Below are 22,126 nucleotides of genomic sequence, written 5' to 3'. Positions count from 1 at the left end.
TTATCAAGTGTCTCAGAGTAGGAGTGCTGATCTAGGATCAGGTTCCCCCTCTCTTATTCATTATTATGGGGGGGGGGGGGGGGCACAAAATTCCCAACCAACGCGACTGCGCGTACCCATCCTCTATTCACGTCTCAGCGTCTGTGGACTATGATTTACAATTTAGTCTCAATGAATAAAACCCTGCAATGCACTCCTGTACTGCACAGTTATTTGCTTTACGTCAGTCAGTAGCCTATAGAACAGCTCATAGCTTACCCCTGTTTTGTAGCATGATGCAGCTCTATGTACAAGCATCCCCTGGAGAGGATGTGATAGGATGCGGTCACAGGATACTAGTCGCAGGACCACCAGGTAAAGGATTAGGGTATACTGTAACACTTCTCTGGAAAAATGCACTTAACTTTTTCCTTGCAATATCCCCGTAATGAGACATAATGTTTTAGCAAACTAATTTAGCCACATCTTTGAACGGCTTCATAAACAAACTGGACCTAAAGCGCAAGTTAAGGACTTCTCCCATGACTTAGATAGTACGGGGTAAATCCACACAGAGAAAATGAATATTTTTTATCACTGACTTCTCACAAGGGATGTCATCTTAATTATAACCACTAACCCTTTTCAATCTTCCACTCTTCGCCTAGCCCAACCCTTTTATATAGCGTTGGGCTTGTCGAGCTTGGGTAACAGACCTCTAGCTTTTACACAACATACCCCTCCTCCTGACTTAACATAAGGCTAATATAAAATAGAATATATTATAGCACATTAATATATCATAGCACACACTATGTGTACCTTTGCTGCCCTGTCAGCAGTTATGATATATTGAGAAAGAGGAAGGGAGAGGGGAGGGGGGAGGGGAGAGAGAGAGAAGGGGAGAGGATGGGAGGGAGGAGGGGAAGGGAGAGTGAGGGGGTGAGAGAGTGAGATGTCAAAAGAGATAGGGCTGACACACTAACGTGCGTCAACTGAATATGTTTTAATCACTGACGTTATCATAACCTTCCACTCTTGGCCCAGTGCACTGGAGAGGTTCCAACCAACTCAATACACCAAGTACACAGGTCGATCAGGAGCTCTACCTGGGGCAGTCATGTTAGTTCTCTTATATACAGACAAGTTATATTTGCATTATTTTGCTTATTCATCATTCATAATTAATTAATCATTAACGTTTGCTTCCTTCATGTGACCGACCAATACTGGGTCATGCATGTGACAGACCAATACCTCACGAGGCTTCTTCTCTCTAAGCTGAGACCTTGAAACTGAGATATCCTTTCTCAAAACAAGGTTCTGGGCATACTACCAAATTGCAGATACTGATAGTGAGGATTCGTTCAGTCAGTCACTTGCATGAACACAGAAATTGGTTATTAGAAAAGCACAAACATGACCTTTTCCATCACATTACTGATCCAGCTTCTACCCTCTTTCCAGTGGAACCTTAGCCTGGTGGTTATTCAACCTGGAATGAGGGTATCACTATGGCAGTGATACAGCATCCCCAGTTGGAACGGTTTGCCCAAAGCGGCTAGCTTGATTGTCTCAAAGTCAGACATGGCTCTGTCACGAGTCCGACCGAGGGTGGCTTCCCTTCCCGGGAGGGTGGCGCTCGGCGGTCGTCGTCACCCTCCTTGTAATTAGCTGCCACTGATTGTCTTTCCTCCCCCTCCTTGTATGTTTATTGGTAGCACCTGTTTGTGATAATTAGTTGGGCTTCTTTAGACAGCCTGTTTGTTGTGCGGGATTAATTATTGTAACCTTCGGCTCTGTAGTAGAGGAATGTGTTTGTTCCTGGTCGTGCATTTTTCAGTTGTACATTTTTCATTCCCCGTGTTTGGGGCCGTTATTATTGTGAGCACCCTGTGGTGCGTTGGTGCATTAAAGAGCACAGCATTGCACTCTCTGTCTCCTGCGTCTGACTCCACACCCACGACACCCGGAGCATTACAGGCTCAGTGTTCTGAAAACACATTAGAGCAGAAGTTACTATACAGCTGGTATACAATATCCATAATGCATCTACTCTCTACTCTCTCCTCCTATAGCTATTGACCTCAACACTGAGGTCAATAGCTATACACTGGTAGCTAATTTATGTAACCATGAAGTATGAATCATAAGCCTCATAGTGTTTAACTTTCTTAATCAATAGTCTAGTAAACATATATAGTGCCTTGCAAAAGTGTTCAGACCCTTTGATTTCTTCACATTTTATTGTCTTACAAAGTAGGATAAAAATGTATTTAATTGTCATTTTTTTGTCAACAATCTACATAAAATTCTCTGCAATGTCAAAGTGGAAGATTATTAAAAAGACATTTCAAGCTTAATAAAAATTGAATAACTAAAATATGAATGAATACATGTTAGAAACACCTTTGGCATATATTACAGCTAAGAGTCTTCTTGGGTAAGTCCATAAGAGCTTTGCACACCTGGATTGTGCAATATTTGCCCATTATTATTTTCAAAATTCTTCAAGCTCAGTCAAGTTGTGCCATACATTTTCAAGCAGATTTAAGTCAAAACTGTAACTTGGCCACAGGAGCATTGACTGTCTTCTTGATATGCAACTCCGGTGTAGATTTGGACTAGATTTGTCTAGTAGGTTATTGTAGAATATTGTAGGATTCCTCTCCTAGTGTCTGGTGTAAAGCAGACTGAAGCAGGTTTTATGCTATGATTTTGCTAGTGCTTAAGTTCGTCCTGTTTCATTTTATCCTGAAAAACTCCACAGTATTTGCCGGAATCAAGCATACCCATACCATGATGCAGCCACCACCATGCTTGAAAATAAGAAGGCAGTTACTCAGTGATGTGTTGTGTTGGATTTTCCCCAAACATAAGGCTTTGTGTATTAGTAACTGGTAGCAAGTGTATTCCTTCTAGGGTTGAATGGCGGGAACCCGGTTACCAAAACTTACTGAGATTTACCGCACAAAACCACTCCCCTTTCCCAGGATAAATAACTGAGAGAAACCGGTCAATTGTAAATAAATAATTTATATGAACAGCGTGACGTTAAACGGAACTGTTCAATTATATGCAATGTCTAAATCTGGCTTCTCTACGGCCTTCTTTCTGCTCTCTGCATGATCAATCATCAACGCTCAGTGTCGGGACAGACAGCCCATCTCAGTAGGAGCGCAGTTCACAATGCATGCAGACCTTTCATCTCATCGTGGTAACTTTTTTTCTTGTGACAGGTGGGCCTACATTTGCAGCAGTATAGCCTATGCTACAGTAATAAAAGGACTAATGTGCGTTTAATTTACACATCGCCATCTGGCCTTATTGTATGATCTTGATTATTTAAAAGAATTATGATATATTTTTAAATGAAGCTGCAGAGTTTTAAAACAGCCTTTCACTCCAATATCGTTGCTTTAAATCAGTGCACGCGCAAGCACTCTCACAGTCTTTCTCTCTATCAATTCCATTCAAATTGCATCCAAAATAGATCATCCTGTTCAAGATTGATACATAGCCTACCTCTTTTGTATAATAAATTCAATGCAGTATTAGCATTATACTTAGCTAATGAATACTTGAATACTATACTTGTAACTTTGTAGGCCGCATGTGCTGCACCAGAATTATCATGGTTTGAACTTGGTGCGTACTTCCAGTTCATATGCAGTGCATTCGGAAAGTATTCAGACCCCTTTCCCTTTACCCACATGTTTATATTTTACAGCCTTATTAAATGATTAAATACATGTTTTTCCTCATCAATCTACATACAATAACCCATAATGACAAAGCAAAAACTGGATTTTAGAAATGTTAGCAAATGTATAAAAACAAATGAATGAAATAGCTTATTTATATAAGTATTCAGACCCTTTGCTATGAGATTTGAAATTGAGCTCAGGTGCATCCTGTTTCCATTGGTCATCCTTGAGGTTTGTTTCTACAACTTCATTGGAGTCCACCTGTGGTCAATTAAATTGATTTGACATGATTTGGAAAGGCACACACCTGTCTATTTAAGGTCCCACAGTTGACAATGTATGTCACAGAAAAAAAACCAAGCCATGAAATCCGAGACAGGATTTTGTCGAGGCACAGATCTGGGGAAGGGTACTAAAAAATGTTTGCAGCATTAAAGGTCCTCAAGAACACAGTGGCCTCCATCATTCTTAAATGTAAAAAGTTTGGAACCACCAAGACTCTTCCTAGATCTGGCCACCCGGCCAAACTAAGAAATCGGGGAGAAGGGCCTTAGTCATGGAGGGGACCAAGAACCCTGTGGAGATGGGAGAACCTTCCAGAAGAACAACCATATCTGCAGCACCACCAAGAATGAACTATTTGGCATGAATGCCAAGCGTCACGTCTGGAGGAAACCTGGCACCAACCCTACAGTGAATCATGGTGGTGGCAGCTGTGCTCACTTGAACAGGAAGGTGGTGCGGAGATCCTTTGTGGGCAAATTTTGTCATCAAAGTCTGGCGTTTTCTGGATTTATGGTGTTTTCAAGACAACTAGAAACTTGTGGGAAAAAAACAGGGTCGAATCATGACAGTGTTCAGTCAGTGATCTTCAGGTCATAGTTCTAGAAAAAGGCCAGACCTCCCGACTTCAAAATGTATTTTCCCAGTCAGAGGTCATTTTTTCCTCGAGTTCCCAGTTGTCTTGAACTCACTGAAGTCAGATTTCCCAGTTCTGAGCAAGGCAGAAATCATGCTGGATTGACAGCATGGCCAATGTTGAATGTTTTTCATTTTTAAGCTTGGAAAAGAGACCCTAAAAACCCAGATTTGGGACCACACAGCCACTCCACTGAATAGCAGGCTAGTGATTGCTATGCAATGCTTGCAGTTAGCCACTGACTCATTTGAAACCACTCATTGTTGAATTTGCCATTTCTAACTTGTGGTGTAATGTTTATGTCCAACGGCCGATGAGCACCGATATGTTTTATCTATCATTTCTCTTCATTATTTCTCTTATTATGGCAAGAATTAAAAAGGGTTTGCCAGTAGATTGTCAACCTGATTCATGGCTGCTAGCTAAGATTTTGAATGTATGATGTTGACATGATCAGTCCAATGAGAGCTACTGTAGACATAACGTGATTTGACGTCCTATCCACAAAACAAATGATCTACTACCAGTGTGATCATATACAGCGGGGAGAACAAGTATTGGATACACTGCCGATTTTGCAGGTTTTCCTACTTACAAAGCACGTAGATGTCTGTAATTTTTATCATAGGTACACTTCAACTGTGAGAGACGGAATCTAAAACAAAAATCTAGAAAATCCCATTGTATGATTTTTAAGTAATTAATTTGCATTTTTTTGTATGACATAAGTATTTGATATATCAGAAAAGCAGAACTTAATATTTGGTACAGAAACCTTTGTTTGCAATTACAGAGATCATACGTTTCCTGTAGTTGTTGACCAGGTTTGCACACACTGCAGCAGGGATTTTGGCCCACTCCTCCATACAGACCTTCTCCAGATCCTTGTCGCTGGGCAATACGGATTTTCAGCTCCCTCCAAAGATTTTCTATTGGATTCAGGTCTGGAGACTGGCTAGGCCACTCCAGGACCTTGAGATGCTTCTTACGGAGCCACTCCTTAGTTGCCCTGGCTGTGTGTTTTGGGTCATTGTCATGCTGGAAGACCCAGCCACGACCCATCTTCAATGCTCTTACTGAGGGAAGGAGGTCTCACGATACATGGCCCCATCCATCCTCCCCTCAATACGGTGCAGTCGTCCTGTCCCCTTTGCAGAAAAGCATCCCCAAAGAATGATGTTTCCATCTCCATGCTTCACGGTTGGGATGGTGTTCTTGGGGTTGTACTCATCCTTCAAACACGGCGAGTGGAGTTTAGACCAAAAAGCTATATTTTTGTCTCATCAGACTACATGACCTTCTCCTATTCCTCCTCTGGATCATCCAGATGGTCATTGGCAAACTTCAGATGGGCCTGGACATGCGCTGGCTTGAGCAGGGGGACCTTGCGTGCGCTGTAGGATTTTAATCCATGGCGGCGTAGTGTGTTACTAATGGTTTTCTTTGAGACTGTGGTCCCAGCTCTCTTCAGGTCATTGACCAGGTCCTGCCGTGTAGTTCTGGGCTGATCCCTCACTTTCCCCATGATCATCGATGCCCCACGAGGTGGGATCATGCATGTAGCCCCAGACCGTGGGTGATTGACCGTCATCTTGAACTTCTTCCATTTTCTAATAATTGCGCCAACAGTTGATGCCTTCTCACCAAGCTGCTTGCCTATTGTCCTGTAGCCCATCCCAGCCTTGTGCAGGTCTACAATATTATCCATGATGTCCTTACACAGTTCTCTGGTCTTGGCCATTGTGGAGAGGTTGGAGTCTGTTTGATTGAGTGTGTGGACAGGTGTCTTTTATACAGGTAACGAGTTCAAACAGGTGCAGTTAACATAGGTAATGAGTGGAGAACAGGAGGGCTTCTTAAAGAAAAACTAACAGGTCTGTGAGAGCCGGAATTCTTACTGGTTGGTAGGTGATCAAATACTTATGTCTTGCAATAAAATGCAAATTAATTACTTAAAAATCATACAATGGGATTTTCTAGATTTTTGTTTTAGATTCAGTCTCTCACAGTTGAAGTGTACCTATGATAAAAATTACAGACCTCTACCTGCTTTGTAAGTAGGAAAACCTGCAAAATCCGCAGTGTATCAAATACTTGTTCTCCCCACTGTACATTGTAACATTGTAAAATATAATTTCATAATGGTATGAGAAGAACATTGGCAGGGCAATTCAAGCATAGCCAATATGCAGTGATCCAATGACCTTGAGCTTTCTTGGATGGGCACTTCTGTAACTTTATGGCAGCACCCAAGGGGCTTGAATGTTCGAGCTCTTCCCTTAGATTTGGCGGTGACGTAGTGTCCCCATGAGTGACAGAACACTGAGCCAATCATGGCGCAACTAGAGAACATTACCAACCCCTACGCTCCGTATTTTCCGCTGGCTGCCCAACCACCACAGAAAGCACTGAGCTGGGCTGAAACACCTGCATTTTGGAGCTGCCTTACTCATGAAAGCAAAAAAAAGAGACCATATTTGTATGCAGCTTTATTAACTATTATTATAATAATTATTTTTTTTACATTGTTTGCAAACTGATGTGTGACACATATTAATGCCAAAATAACAAATAATAAATAATAGCAACCCCCCCAAAATGTGGGGCTGTACACTTTCCCCACTGTACACACAGAATCAAATAAATGTGTGTGTGTGTGTTGAACAACACTGTGTGTACATAACACACACACACTGGGGGGAGGGGCTCCCAGTTTTAATACAAATACTTTATTAAAAGGGTTTGAAAAGGTTATCAGCAGTGTAATTAATACCAGAGACAAAACCCCTCCTTTCTCTCCTCCCACTGTCAACAACCACAGGCTTACTGATGATACAGCAAGTAATATTGCAAATAGAAACGTGGGACCAGTTTCCCAGCCCTATAGATAAAACCTATACTCCTGGACTAAGCCATTGTTTTCCCCGTCAGTTTGATTGAGAACTAGTCCTCATTTGCAATTATTAGCCTGAGCATTTATAAAATGAGGATTCTCCGTTGAAAATGCTTTGATCCTAGGAGTAATCCTTGTATAACATCGCACATCCACAACTCTACAGTATATCAGCGACTCAATCAACTGTATACAGACAGAGCAAATAGTCAACAAAAAAACATCCCCAGAATGCAATAGATGTGTTTTTGTGTGACACTAGGTAGTGCCACTTATGCAAGGCGTACACAAAACTATTGCGCCTCGTTTTTGTCGTCCCAGATGAATGAAGGAGGCCCAGTTGATGGCTATTCCGTTCTCCAGACCCGTCGGACGGCATGATAATTTTATTGCGTGCAAAATTTTGGACGTGCATCTTGTGGTATGAGCAGTGCTACGACGCGATTGGATAATGACTACAGCCAATAGTCCAATGACCAAAACAATGACAGCGAAGATGAAAGCAACAACACGCAAGTTGTCACTAGTTACCACAGCCACAAAGTCAACAATGGCTATGTCTTAAAAACAAATATTTGGGGTCTTAATTTAAGGTTAGGCTTAGTAATAAGGTTAGCAGTGTGGTTAAGGTTAGGGTTTAAGTTCTGATTTTAAGAAGATAAATTGTAGACATGCTTCAAAGAGTGGATTTTAAAGGGTGCGGGGGGAAGTGGCTAGGGACTATATGAAAAAGGGATAGATGTAAACGCCCGAATACCCAAAAGAGGCTTAAATGCTCATATGATGATTTAAAGACAACGATAAAGTATTTGAAGCAATCAAGATCGAAAAAAGTTCAAAGGTAAAACCTAGTCCCTACCCAACAGAGTCTAGAGTCTTGTCAGCTCCTGTCAATCATTACTTCCTTTCGTTTGTGGTGTCTCGTCATGGTATCAATTACCATGGTTACCATTAGTACTATTTTCATGGTTAGAATAAGAAACAAGAACAAAGCCTAGTAGCTCTCTCTCTCGTCTCCCAAAGAGACAGATCAAAAGAGAGACATACTAGTAAACCATGTTACATCCACATATCCCTGTGTCCGTCGGTCTGGGTTGGTACAATGAATGCAACAATGACTAACCAGTAGGGTTTGGATGGAAGAGGACAAGGGTAAATCTCATGTTTCAATCATTCCCATCATCACATTTCCCCAAGGTTTCATTCACCACATATTAGTTGAAATAAGGACAGGGCTCTTAATATTCAATAGCAATTTTTTTGGGGGGATCAATACCAGACTCATATGCAAAAGCATAGGTTTGACAGACAATGTGAACAGTCCAGAGTTAGGGTTCATACTGAAAACAGCGTCTTTATTAGTTCCGATGCATCAATACAAAAACGCAGACAAGCTTCCTGACTGGCCCCTCGACATGCTAGTTCGGCTGCCTCTCGCCACAACCCACTGATCACCAGGGTGGCAAGGGGCGGGTCTACACAGCCAAAGGAACGTTACATAACAACCCGCCACCTGATCGGACCCTTTCGTCACCATCCCCTAAACGTTGAAAAATATTTTGCTTAAAAATCTAAGAGAAAAAAATGAAGCGCAGCATACCCTATCGCATGTTATTAAATGGAAAAGAAAAGGAGAAAGGTTGTCTGACAACAAAGAATTTCTCCATTAGGTCCATGCCCTATAACTCCATCTGTCAGCAGTTTATTTAAAGTGTTTGGTGTCGACACTCTGCCTGCCTGACAGTGGTAATATCCTTACTAAATAAAATACTGGATGACGTGGCTGGCAAAAAAAGAGTGAGTGATAGACTGAAGAAGAGATGTGCCGGGAGAAAATCATGGCTAGATACACAGTAGCTAGAAACGGATTCCAATGGGCACAAGAAGTGGGTATGGAGGGTTAGCTAGTGGGCTAGGAGGAGAGGAAGCTAAGGAGGCTCTGAATCTGAAAGGAACGGGTCCATTTTGAGGGGGTAGGCAGGCGTACGGATGGATGAGTTGATGAGAGCGAGTGGTATATTCGGAAGGAGTGGGATAAGGGGGGGAATACAGTGCCCCCCCCCACCACCACCACCAGCCCGTTCTATCGGTCCATCTCGTCCAGAAGGGGTGTTGCGTCTCCAGCGATGGACATTGGGGTGCTCTCGATCATGGGGCTGGGGGAAGGCCGTGGGGTCATCCTGGGGGTCTTCTGCTTCTTCCTCTCCGCCTCCTTGTCCTGGAGCCACTGCTCCGCCATCTTGGCCCAGTCCACCGCCGTGCTGCCGCTCGACCTGCAGGGGGAGACAGAGTAGAAGGTGGGGTTAAGTACAGGGCAGCTTGGATGGTTGTAGTGTTTTAGAGGGCTGGGTTAGTTACAAAGCAGCTGGGATGATGTAGTGTTCTATAAGGCTGGGTTAGGTACAGGGCAGATAGTTTACGACGTCAATGTGCAAGTAGTTTTAGAACAGTTTACGACATGGCTTACGAATGTAAAAGGTGGTACCGGCGATGCGATATAGGAAGATACAAATATTGTGCCGGTAATATGAGTTAGATCTTTGACCTGGTTGAGCTAGAAACAAGCCAGTTTCGCTGTAGGAATGGTGCAACCATGACGCTAATGAATCTTCACAGGCTTGTTTCTCTAGGGCACTTTGAAACAATGGTACAGCGAAGCCTGATTATTAGTACAACTATTATATGCAAGATATTTTTCAAACTCCCAAAATAAAACTGCTGGTCACACAGCTAAATATTTTGTCGCACTTTAGAACCCTGGTTACATTTCAGCATGCAAAGTCTGGACCTTCCTGATATCTGGGTGCATGACATGAGCCGGGATATTTTGGTTCTCAGAGACGTGGCTAAATGTCTCGATCCCGCATAAGGATATTGACAGTGCTAATTACAACATCTTCAGGTGTGACAGAACAAACAGGAGGAGGGATGGCTATATATTTGAAATAAACTGTTCTCTAAATATCCCTATCCCCAAATGTATTTTTTTGCTTTTGGTTATAGATGTCGCCAAAAGCTTGCTTGATCCTTTCTTGCTGCAGCTTTCTGATACTCTAATTGTGGAATCATTTGTATATTTTTAAGCTGACAATTATCTTGGGTGCTATCTGTCGGGTCTGGAAGCATGTGCCCCCCTCTTCACAAAGTAAATAATATTTACTGCCCAATCTCACTCAAATGAGATATTTTCTAGCTTCAAATGTGTCCATCTTTTCTAGTTTCAAAATGTGTCCATCGGTCTGGTTTCAGGCCAAGTCACTACATCTGCTGCTTCTTTGGTGATAAATGACATAGTAAGTTGCATGGACAAAAGGCAGCATTGTGCTGCCCTTTTCATAGACCTGTTGGTGGCTTTCAACACTGTTGACCATTCCTTATTAATTCGTAGACTGTCTGAAATTGGCCTGGGTCAGGCTACCTGCAATTGGTTTGAAAACTACCTGACATTAAAGACAAAGTGTTTCTGATGGTGTTGTCAGGTGTCCCCCAAGGGCAGAATTTGGGCCCTGTACTTTTGACTATCTATATAAACAACAGTGGTTTGTCAAAGAAATTGTGGCCTCCAATTGTATGCGTACGATATGGTTGTGTATTCTGTTGCCCCTTTTGTTGACAAGGCTCTTTCAGAAGTACAATCTGCCTGTTTTGCCTTGCAGAAAGACTTTGTTGAACCAAAATTGGTACTTAATACAGGTAAAACTAAGCATATGTTATTTTCCAAAAAACGCTTAAAAATGCATCTGACGATTTATAAATAAGTACATTGGACGGTGCACACATTTATTGTGTCCCCGCTTCTAAATATCTGGGTGTCTGAATTGACGAAAATCCATCTTTCAAAATGTAAATGGATGAGTTAGTTAACCTGTTAAACTCGAGTGGTTGTTAAAGTACCGGGTCCAACGACTGAGGGACACCCCGTCGCACAATTTTTTTGTCCAAAAAACAGAAAGGGACATATCATTTGAAAGCTACCTTCCACGTCTTTTTGGAAATTCAAACTCAAATCTTACTGCTGGCAATGCCATACAAAGGCCATAAATCATGTGCTATGGTCATATTCATAGAGTATGGCAAAATAGGCATGGAAATGGCACACCCTAATGGTCATTGTAAAGCAATGCATTTCTTTTTCCATCTACATTAGGCATCCTCCACATGCACTGTTGATCTAGCTCAGTGTTTCTCAACCCTGGTCCTCGAGTACCCCCAACCAATGTTCCCTCAACAACAAAAAATCCATCACTGAGCAAATTCCAGGTCTGCTGAGCACAAACCTGAACATTGAGAAAATTCTGTGCAACTTCAGGCGCGCGTTTACTGTGAACACAGACGTTACATGCTTTAAGTAACAGTTCTAACAGTGGCCAAGTAGGCTACTTGATCATAATGTAGGCCTACCAGAGTGGCCTACCATCAAAAACAATGGCAAAAAATCCCATAACATTTTAACATGTTAATAAATGTTCTATCATTCAGGCAGCAAATGTGTGGTGTTCAATAGGCCTACATTCCATGATAATTTAAAAAATAAACATGTAGGGCTTGACATTAACCTTTTTATCCACTTGTCCTTCAGACAAGGTGACTGAAAATGTATTCAGACCCTTTGCTATGAGATTCAAAATGTTTTCCTACGACCTATATCAGGTCCCACAGTTGACAGTGTAAAAACCACGAGGTCAAAGGAATAGAGATCCGAAGCAGGATAGCGCCGAGGCACAGCTCTGGGGAAGGGTAACAAAACATTTCTGCAGCATTGAAGGTCCCCATGAACACAGTGGCCTCCATCATTCTTAAATGGAAGAAGTTTGGAACCACCAAGCCTCTTCCTAGAGCTGTCCGGCCATACAAACTGAGAAATCGGGGGCGAAGGGCCATGGGCTGCAAGGTTATCAAGAACCTGATGATCACTCTGATAGAGCTCCAGAGTTCCTACTTGGAGATGGGAAAACCTTCCAGAAAGACAACCAGCTCTGCAGCACTCCACCAATCAGGCCTTCATGGTAGAGTGGCCAGAAGGAAGCCACTCCTCAGTAAAAGGCACATGACAACCCACTTGGAGTTTGCCAAAAAGGCACCTAAAGGACTGGTCTGATGAAAACCAAGATTGAACTCTTTGGCCTGAATGCCAAAGTCGTGTCTGGAGGAAACCTGGCACCATCCCTACGGTGAAGCATGGTGGTGGCAGCATCATGCTGTGGGGATGTTTTTCAGCAGCAGGGACTGGGAGACTAGTCAGGATTGAGGGAAAGATAAAGAGCACAGTACAGAGAGATCCTTGATGAAAACCTGCTCCAAAGGTTCACCTTCCAACAGGACAATGACCCTAAGTCCACAGCTAAGACAACACAGGAGTGGCAGTGAAGAGAGCTTGAGAGGTTCAGCAAAGACGAATCGTAGAGAAACTCCCCAAAAACAGGCGTGCCAAGCTTGTAGAGTCATACCAAAGACGACTCGAGGCTGTAATCGCTGCCAAAGGTGCTTCAACAAAGTACTGAGTAAAAGGTCTGAATACTTATAGAAATGTGTTATCAGTTTATTATTTATACATTTGCCAAAATATCAAAAACTGGTTTTGCTTTATCATTATGGGGTACTATGTGTAGATTGATGAGGGGAAAAAACCTATTCAATCCATTTTTAGAATAAGGCTGCAACGTAACAAAAAAGTCAAGGGGTCTGAAGATCACATGCCGTTTCCACTGTATGTACATTAATGGATAGGTAGAGACTTCAGTTCTCTCCTAATATGTATATCATTTATGTTAGACAAAAAATGAAGGCATGGCAACGTTGCACAAGACCTGCGCTTTTGAAATTCCTATGGGAATTGTTTAGAACGCCACCATTAGTTGAATGATCAGATTGTTTGGAACAGTAATTTGGTGACATATTTTATGTCAAATCTCTTATTCCCCAACATGGGGACAATTGTGGGGACCCTCTTGCGCAAAGTCCCAGTCTCAGACAAACAAGGGGCCTGCTAAATTAATCAAATCTAAAAAAGAATGGCTAACTCTCGAGATCTTTTTGGTTTCCACTGAGTTCGGTAGATCTGTGTTTAGTTTTTTTTTTACACCTTACTTGTGGAATGAAGTTGGATGTTTTGGTGCTGCTAAGGCAGATCAAATGGCCTTTTTACTGATGAATGTTCGTTTTTCATCATTGTGTTTTCTAAGTTATTTTCTTAATTGCTTATTGCTTAATTGCTTAATTGCTTATTGTATGTTTTTAGTCCGTTGGAAATGTAAAATTGTATGATTGTGTACATGCAGGGCTCCCTTTAGCCTTGGTTTCAATGATACATGTTTAAACAAAGATAAACAAGAGGGGTAAAAAGTATTATAGAGGGCTGGGTTAAGTACAGGGCAGTCTGGATGTTGTAGTCTTTTAGAGGGCTAGGTTAGGTACAGGGCAGTCTGGATGTTGTAGTCTTTTAGAGGGCTAGGTTAGGTACAGGGCAGCTTCGACGGTACAGTGCTATCCGTGCTATCTCGTGCTCTGTGAAGAGAATGGGGTGCAAAACTCCAAACCTTGAGGCTGGGGGCACATCATTTGGAATTTGGCTTAGAACACAATTTAAACTCCATCTTATACACACATGACCACGCATCCAACTAAACCACAGACACACTCCCCATCTCTACTTACTTAGGCTGCTGCGGCGTGCGTCCTCTGGAAGAGGTGGAGGAGGAGGAAGGTGTGTTGGACGAGTGTCCATGGTGACTGTTGCTGCTGCTGTGGCCCTGCCCTTGGCTGCTCTGTGTGTGTCCGTGGGAGGACAAGGGGGTGGAGGAGGGGTACTGGGGCGTACCCATGGTTTGCTGGCTGGGGGTGGTGTATGAGTAGCTGGGGGTCATCATGGGCGTCGATATCGGCTGCTGGGGCGTTGCAAATACCTGCAAATTAATCAATCGGTAAATTAATCAGTCAGTCCATCAATCAACTGATATGTGGCAAACATCAGTAAAAAAAGAGAACATTCCACTTTTAATATTTCACTATTTCGGTTTTCATCTCTCCAATGTGATTATGGTCCATGTTTGATGATCTTTCTGCGACAACAAGCTTCCTTAGCATCACTCAGGTGGGTGCTACACACTGCGAGTTAGCTTAATTATACCCTAATATAATACAAGCATATTGGATCATTGAGAAAACGTTTAGTGCTATAAACCCAAAACAAACAAAAACTCACGTGATAGGCTGAGGAGTTGCCTCCCCCACCCCCACCCCCACTGCTGCCCCCGGTGTAACCGTATTGGCTGGAGCCCCACTGGGCGGGTGTGGTGTTGGCATTCTGGCCCTGGCCCTGCCCTGTCACCGCGGCGATGGCACTGAACATCTGAGAGGTCATGTTCCGCGGGAGAGCGTTGACAGCTCGCGTCAGGTCTGAAAGACAGAGAGAGAGACAGAGATGTGTAGGGGGAGGGCAGGAAGGAAGGATAGAGAGAGAAGTCAGAAATACTGTTAGGATATCTTTGTTTGGATAGGACACCAAAAAAAAAAGATTTTCAAATTCAACATTTCTGGTGTGTGTGACTGACCTGCGATGTTGATGTTAGCTGGTGTAGCGTTGACAGAAGCAGGTGTCCGTGTTCGACTACTACTGCTGGGGGTGATGCCTGAAGACAAAAATACAACCAATAAAATCCAAAATAGCACAATAAAGTGTAGAGATGGGCGTTTGAAATAATGACACTATTCAAATAGTATCATGAAATGAATTGAAATACGTGTGTTTTTAACCTCAGCCTAGCCTGTGGGCGAGATAGAGACGCTGACGCTGCAGCGGGATTGGGGCGGTGTATGTGAGAGTGCCCTGCATCGGGTCGGATACCCACTGTTCACGACGGTTGACCCTCAAATATTCTTTCAACCTGCGGGTCGGCTCACAATTCAGAACAATTACATTGCGGGTCTGAAAAGTTTTTAATTATGTTTTTTCTTTTCTTTTTACAAACCCAGGAGCTTGTTTTGAGGCGAATTCCAGACCTATAGGCTGCCAGTCACGCAAGCAGTGAATCAAGGAACTGTCCATTATTTATGTGGTGCTGAAACTTATGTTGCCCAACAACCCAGTAGATTGATACAGTCAGCTTAAAGTGCAAACAGGTATTTGTTTATGATAGGCTAATTCGGTTTATTATCAATTAATTATTACATTAATTCAGACTTTCGTTCATTTAGACCATACCCAGGCCATGTCAAGTTTGAGTAGCCTAGGCTATAGACTACTAAAGCCAGACTACGGTTTGCAACTGCACATGGGGATCGTACTTTTTGGAGAACGGTCCTCTGGTCTGATGAAACAAAAATAGAACTGTTTGGCCATAATGACCATCGTTATGTTTGGAGGACAAGCGGGGAGGCTTGCAAGCCGAAGAACACACATGCTGCTCCAGAGCCAGCGCTCTTCTTCCATGCATCAAAACCTGGTCATTTGCACATTGTCTCTCATTCACATACGCATGTAAATGTCCAAATTCACCAAAAATGACATTGGGTAGCTACTACCTATACTTCTATAACTTTATTAGCCGGATTGCCTGTCTTTGCAATTAGTTTATTTTTGTTTGCACTTGTTAGCATATTTAGCTAGCAGCCTCCACGGAAATGCGCTAACTTGAGATGGGGAAAACATGACAGAATGTTAACATTAGGTGAAATTAAGTGTTTTTTTGTTTTTTTTATCAAGTTACACTACCCAGAATGTACTCTACTCGTGGAACGACCCTCATACCTGGTACTGGTTCCTGGAAGTGGTCTTTGAACCAGCGGAACAGTCCGTTAACTGTGGGGAACATCTGGGAGCGGTAGCGGAACCCGTCAGGACTGATGGTCACAAACTCAACACTGCAGAGGCAGAGGACAACAAGACAGATTCAGATACAACACATCACCTCAGAACAGTCAGCTGCTCCAAACTGTATTAGTTAAAAGGTTTAGAGTTTAGTCGAGGGTGTCAAATCAAAAACGCATATTTTGACCAATGAGTTAAATAACGTTAATTGTGTAGATAATCCCCTAAGAAAACCAATGGTCCAAACTTCATGTCTCTATCATAATCCGTTCAAAAGTGTGTTTTTACCCTGGCATGATGGCCAAAATTAGAGGCCACATCTCTATGAAATGTCATCGGAGCACTGAGCGTACCACAAGCTTTCTTTATATTTTACATTTAAATCAGTTTGTGTCATGTTAATTCAGCTTTTTGGGACCCACAGAAACAACTTTATATTTTACATTTAAATCAGTTTGTGTCATGTTAATTCAGCTTTTTGGGACCCACAGAAACAACTTTATATTTTACATTTAAATCAGTTTGTGTCATGTTAATTCAGCTTTTTGGGACCCACAGAAACAACTTTATATTTTACATTTAAATCAGTTTGTGTCATGTTAATTCAGCTTTTTGGGACCCACAGAAACAACTTTATATTTTACATTTAAATCAGTTTGTGTCATGTTAATTCAGCTTTTTGGGACCCACAGAAACAACTTTATATTTTACATTTAAATCAGTTTGTGTCATGTTAATTCAGCTTTTTGGGACCCACAGAAACAACTTTATATTTTACATTTAAATCAGTTTGTGTCATGTTAATTCAGCTTTTTGGGACCCACAGAAACAACTTTATATTTTACATTTAAATCAGTTTGTGTCATGTTAATTCAGCTTTTTGGGACCCACAGAAACAACTTTATATTTTACATTTAAATCAGTTTGTGTCATGTTAATTCAGCTTTTTGGGACCCACAGAAACAACTTTATATTTTACATTTAAATCAGTTTGTGTCATGTTAATTCAGCTTTTTGGGACCCACAGAAACAACTTTATATTTTACATTTAAATCAGTTTGTGTCATGTTAATTCAGCTTTTTGGGACCCACAGAAACAACTTTATATTTTACATTTAAATCAGTTTGTGTCATGTTAATTCAGCTTTTTGGGACCCACAGAAACAACTTTATATTTTACATTTAAATCAGTTTGTGTCATGTTAATTCAGCTTTTTGGGACCCACAGAAACAACTTTATATTTTACATTTAAATCAGTTTGTGTCATGTTAATTCAGCTTTTTGGGACCCACAGAAACAACTTTATATTTTACATTTAAATCAGTTTGTGTCATGTTAATTCAGCTTTTTGGGACCCACAGAAACAACTTTGCAGATGACCACATCATCTAAAATCATCAAAAGTAGTTTTGACCGCTCTGTCAACAGAGCTCAGTGCTTATTATCGTATGTACTAGGTTACAAAATCAGACTTTTTGGATATAATGTTAATGATATGTTAGAGAGACCACATTGAACAATTCAGATTTCGTACTGAGGAAAGTAGTATTTCATAGTCATGAATGTGCTGGTTGTCATATCGCTGCTGCCATTTCAAATGGCATTTGCGAACATGTTTGAAACTTGGAAACATGAACACACAAGCTCGCTCCATTCTAACAACTGACTCGAGAAATAAGCTCATCAACTGCGCCTGCAGCAGATGTGATACCCTTTGTCATTTGGCATTGAAACTAGAGGTCGGCCGATTAATTAGGGCAGATTTAAAGTTTTCATAACAATTGGAAATCTGTATTTTTCGGCACCGATTTTTTATATATTTTTTATTTACCTTTATTTAACTGGGCAAGTCAGTTAAGAACACATTCTTATTCTCAATGACGGCCTAGTAACGGTGGGTTAACTGCCTTGTTCAGGGACAGAACGACAGATTTTCACCTTGTCAGCTCAGGGGATCCAATCTTGCAACCTTACAGTTAACGCTCTAACCACCTGCCGCTCATTGCACTCCACGAGGAGCCTGCCTGTTACGCGAATGCAGTAGAAGCCAAGGTAAGTTGCTAGCTAGCATTAAACTTATCTTATAAAAAACAATCAATCAATCATAATCACTAGTCAACACATGGTTGATGATATTACTAGTTTATCTTGTGTGTCCTGCGTTGCATATAATCGATGCAATGCTGGGGGATGATATAACAATGGCGCATTTGCGAAAAGAGCACAATCATTGGACGACTGTACCTAACCATAAACACCAATGCCTTTCTTAAAATCAATACACAGAAGTATTTATTTTTAAACCTGGTAATTGGTTTCCGGATTTGACCATATTAATGACCAAAGGCTCGTATTTCTGCGTGTTAATTATGTTATATTTAAGTCTATGATTTGATAGAGCAGTCTGACTGAGCGATGGTACTTCGTGCGTTTTGCCAGCAGCTCTTCGCAAGCACAGCGCTGTTTATGACTTCAAGCCTATCAGCCTAATGGCTGGTGTAACCGATGTGAAATGGCTAGCTAGTTAGCTGGGTGTGCGCTAATAGCGTTTCAAACGTCACTCGCTCTGAGACTTGGAGTAGTTATTCCCCTTGCTCTGCAAGGGCCACGGCTTTTGTGGAGCGATGGGTAACGCTGCTTCGAGTGTGGATGTTGTCGATGTGTTCCTCGTTCGAGCCCAGGTAGGGGCGAGGAGAGGGACGGAACCTATACTGTTACACTGGTAATACTATAGCGCCTATAAGAACATACAATAGTACATGAAATACAAATAGTATAGAGAGAAATAGTCCTATAAATACAATATTAACTACAACCTAAAACCTCTTTCCTTGGAATATTGAAGTCTCATGTTAAAAGGAACCACTAACTTTCATATGTTCTTATGTTCTGAGCAAGGAACTCAAATGTTTTTTACATGGCACATATTGCACTTTTACTTTCTTCTCCAACACTTTGTTTTTGCATTATTTAAACCAAATTGAACATGTTTCATTATTTATTTGAGGCTAAATCGATTTTATTGATGTATTATATTAAGTTAAAATAAGTGTTGATTCAGTAATCTTGTAATTGTCATTATTACAAAAAAAACACAAAAAAACGTCAAATTAATCGGTATCGACTTTTTTTGGTCCTCCTATAATCGGTATCGGTGTTGAATTGGTTGACCTCTAATTGAAACGCCAGCTCAACAAAACGCCACCATGCTTGATGCTAGGTACAAGGACCGCTATTTCAATGCAGACAAGAAACAGGGTTTACCTGAAATGTTACATGCACAGCTGGACAAGATGGAAACAAACACAGTGACAGTGCGCACCGAGGAAGAGAGGCCACTGACAGACAGAGCTGAAACCTCACTGTTTGACATGTATTCAGAAATCCTGGTTGAGAATGAAATGACTGAACAAATTAACAATGAAGCAGAACAGAAAGTTAAAGAAATTGTTTTTGATTGTGTTTTACTGGTAATGAGGACATACATAAATGCCAACAAAATAACTTTTTGGCCTACCCCGGCCAAACATGGACCAATTGCACGCCACCCTATGGGACTCCCAATCATGGCCGGATGTGATACAGCCTGGATTCGATCCAGGGACTGTAGTGATGCCTCTTTCACTGAGATGCAGTGCCTTAGACCGATGCGTCCATGTGTGTGTGTTAACTATTTAACTGTACTAGAAAGCTTAAAAGGCCGCTATAATTTTAAATATGGGTTATCGGTAACAGTTTTTTTGGGCAAGGAAATATCAGATATAGGTATCGGCCAAAAATGTCATGTCGGTGCATCACTAGTAAGAATGCTGTTCATTGACTAGAGCTCAGCATTCAACGCCATAGTACCCTCCAAGCTCATCATTAAGCTCGAGGCCCTGGTTCTGAACCCCAGAGTTGTAAAGAAAAAGACACATCTCAGACTGGCCAATAAAAATAAACGATTAAGATGGGAAAAAGAACACAGCCCCTGGACAGAGGAACTCTGCCTAGAAGGCCAGCATCCCAGAGTCGCCTCTTCACTGTTGATGTTGAGACTGGTGTTTTGCGGGTACTATTTAATGAAGCTGCCAGTTGAGGACTTGTGAGGCGTCTGTTTCTCAAACTAGACCCTCTAATGTACTTGTCCTCTTGCTCAGTTGTGCACCGGGGCCTCCCACTCTTCTTTCTATTCTGTTTAGAACCCGTTTGCGCTGTTTTGTGAAGGGAGTAGTACACAGCATTGTATGAGATCTTCAGTTTCTTGGCAATTTCTCGCATGGAATAGCCTTCATTTCTCAGAACAAGAATAGACTGACGAGTTTCAGAATAAAGTTCTTTGTTTCTGGACATTTTGAGCCTGTAATCGAGCCCACAAATGCTGATGCTCCAGATACTCAACTAGTCCAAAGTTGAATTGCTTCTTTAATCAGCATGACAGTTTTCAGCTGTGCTAACATAAATGCAAAGGGGTTTTCTAATGATCAATTAGCCTTTTAAAATGATAAACTTGGATTAGCTAACACAACGTGCCATTGGAACACAGGAGTGATGGTTGCTGATAAGGGGCCTCTGAACGCCTATGTAGATCTGCCGTAAATCTGCCGTTTCCAGCTACAATAGTCATTTACAACATTAACAATGTCTACACAGTATTTCTGATCAATTTAATGTTATTTTAATGGACTTTTGAACGATAGTGTATATATTCTTAATTCCATTCCTTTATTTTTGTTGTGAAATTGTTAGGTATTACTGCATTGGAGCTAGAAACGCAAGCATTTCGCTTCACCCGCAATAATATCTGCTAAACATGTGTATGTGACCAATAAAATTTGATGTCTCTGAATGTCCTTGAGTGGCCCAGCCAGAGCCTACACTTGAAACTGATCTAACATCTCTGGAGAGACCTGAAAATAGCTGTGCAGCAACGCTCCCCATCCAACCTGACAGAGGTTGCGAGGATCTGCAGAGAAGAATGGGCGAAACTCCCCAAATACAGGTGTGCCAAGCTTATAGCATCATACCCAAGAAGACTTGAGGCTGTAATCGCTGCCAAAGGTGCTTCAACAAAGTACTGAGTAAAGGGTTTGAATGTAAATGTAATATTGACGTTTTAATAAAGTTAGAACCATTTTTTTTTGCTTTGTTATTATGGGGTATTGTGTGTAGATGGATGAGCGAAAACAACAATTGAATCTATTTTAGAATAAGGCTGTAACCTAACAAAATGTGGAAAAATTAAATGGGTCTGAATACTTTCCGAATGCACTGTATTTATGTTATCATATAACATGCACTTATAATAAAAAAACGGTATACTGTGTGTTTATGTAATATTTATTACGGAAAAATACAACATCAATCAATCCAAACTGTGCAGTGGCCATGATGAATGGACACCTAAACGTTTAATGACATTCAGAGATAGTCAAGCCAAGCCTTCGGTATTGGGTCGGCTTACAATGCAGGCAGGGATGTATTTTCTGTTTGTCGACATTGACATAGTCTATTTTTTGTGGTGTTGAAAACGCAAACCATGATATTGAAGCGCCAGAAGTCGGTATTCTTTGTTTATTGGTTGTGTGGTGCATTGGCACAGAAACCCGTTGGTCGAAAACTTGTTGCATAGATGTTAAATAATTATAAATATGGCATCAAAATGTTGAAAATCTCATTTCCACCTAGCTGATCATTGGCTGCAGCCAGCTCTGATCGCAGTATAGGCCTAATGAAACAGGCAGGGAGAGTTAGCTCGTCTGTGGTGGTCGGTGAACCCTCAACCTTCTGGCCCGTAGCCCTGCGTGGCATCAACTATGCCACAAAAGCATGCTGTAGTGGC

General features: G+C 41.6%; 1 protein-coding gene across 1 annotated transcript in view; it reads right to left on the bottom strand.

The window, feature by feature from the left end:
• Positions 1-8,826: 8,826 nt before the first annotated feature.
• The window catches only part of LOC109872623 (transcription elongation factor SPT6), a 54,240-nt gene continuing 40,940 nt past the window's right edge, over positions 8,827-22,126 (bottom strand). Inside the window, exons 34-38 of the mRNA XM_031807428.1 lie at positions 16,245-16,357; positions 15,049-15,126; positions 14,700-14,893; positions 14,153-14,400; positions 8,827-9,771 (exon numbers count right to left, since the gene is read on the bottom strand). Of these exons, the coding sequence (XP_031663288.1) occupies positions 9,582-9,771; positions 14,153-14,400; positions 14,700-14,893; positions 15,049-15,126; positions 16,245-16,357 (823 nt within the window). The 3' untranslated portion in view covers positions 8,827-9,581. The remainder of the gene's footprint in view (positions 9,772-14,152; positions 14,401-14,699; positions 14,894-15,048; positions 15,127-16,244; positions 16,358-22,126) is intronic.

Source organism: Oncorhynchus kisutch, linkage group LG28 (genome assembly GCF_002021735.2).
Source record: "Oncorhynchus kisutch isolate 150728-3 linkage group LG28, Okis_V2, whole genome shotgun sequence".
Taxonomy (NCBI): domain Eukaryota; kingdom Metazoa; phylum Chordata; class Actinopteri; order Salmoniformes; family Salmonidae; genus Oncorhynchus; species Oncorhynchus kisutch.
The sequence above is the reverse complement of the archived record's forward strand: the minus strand, read 5'-3'. Positions and strand labels throughout refer to the sequence as shown.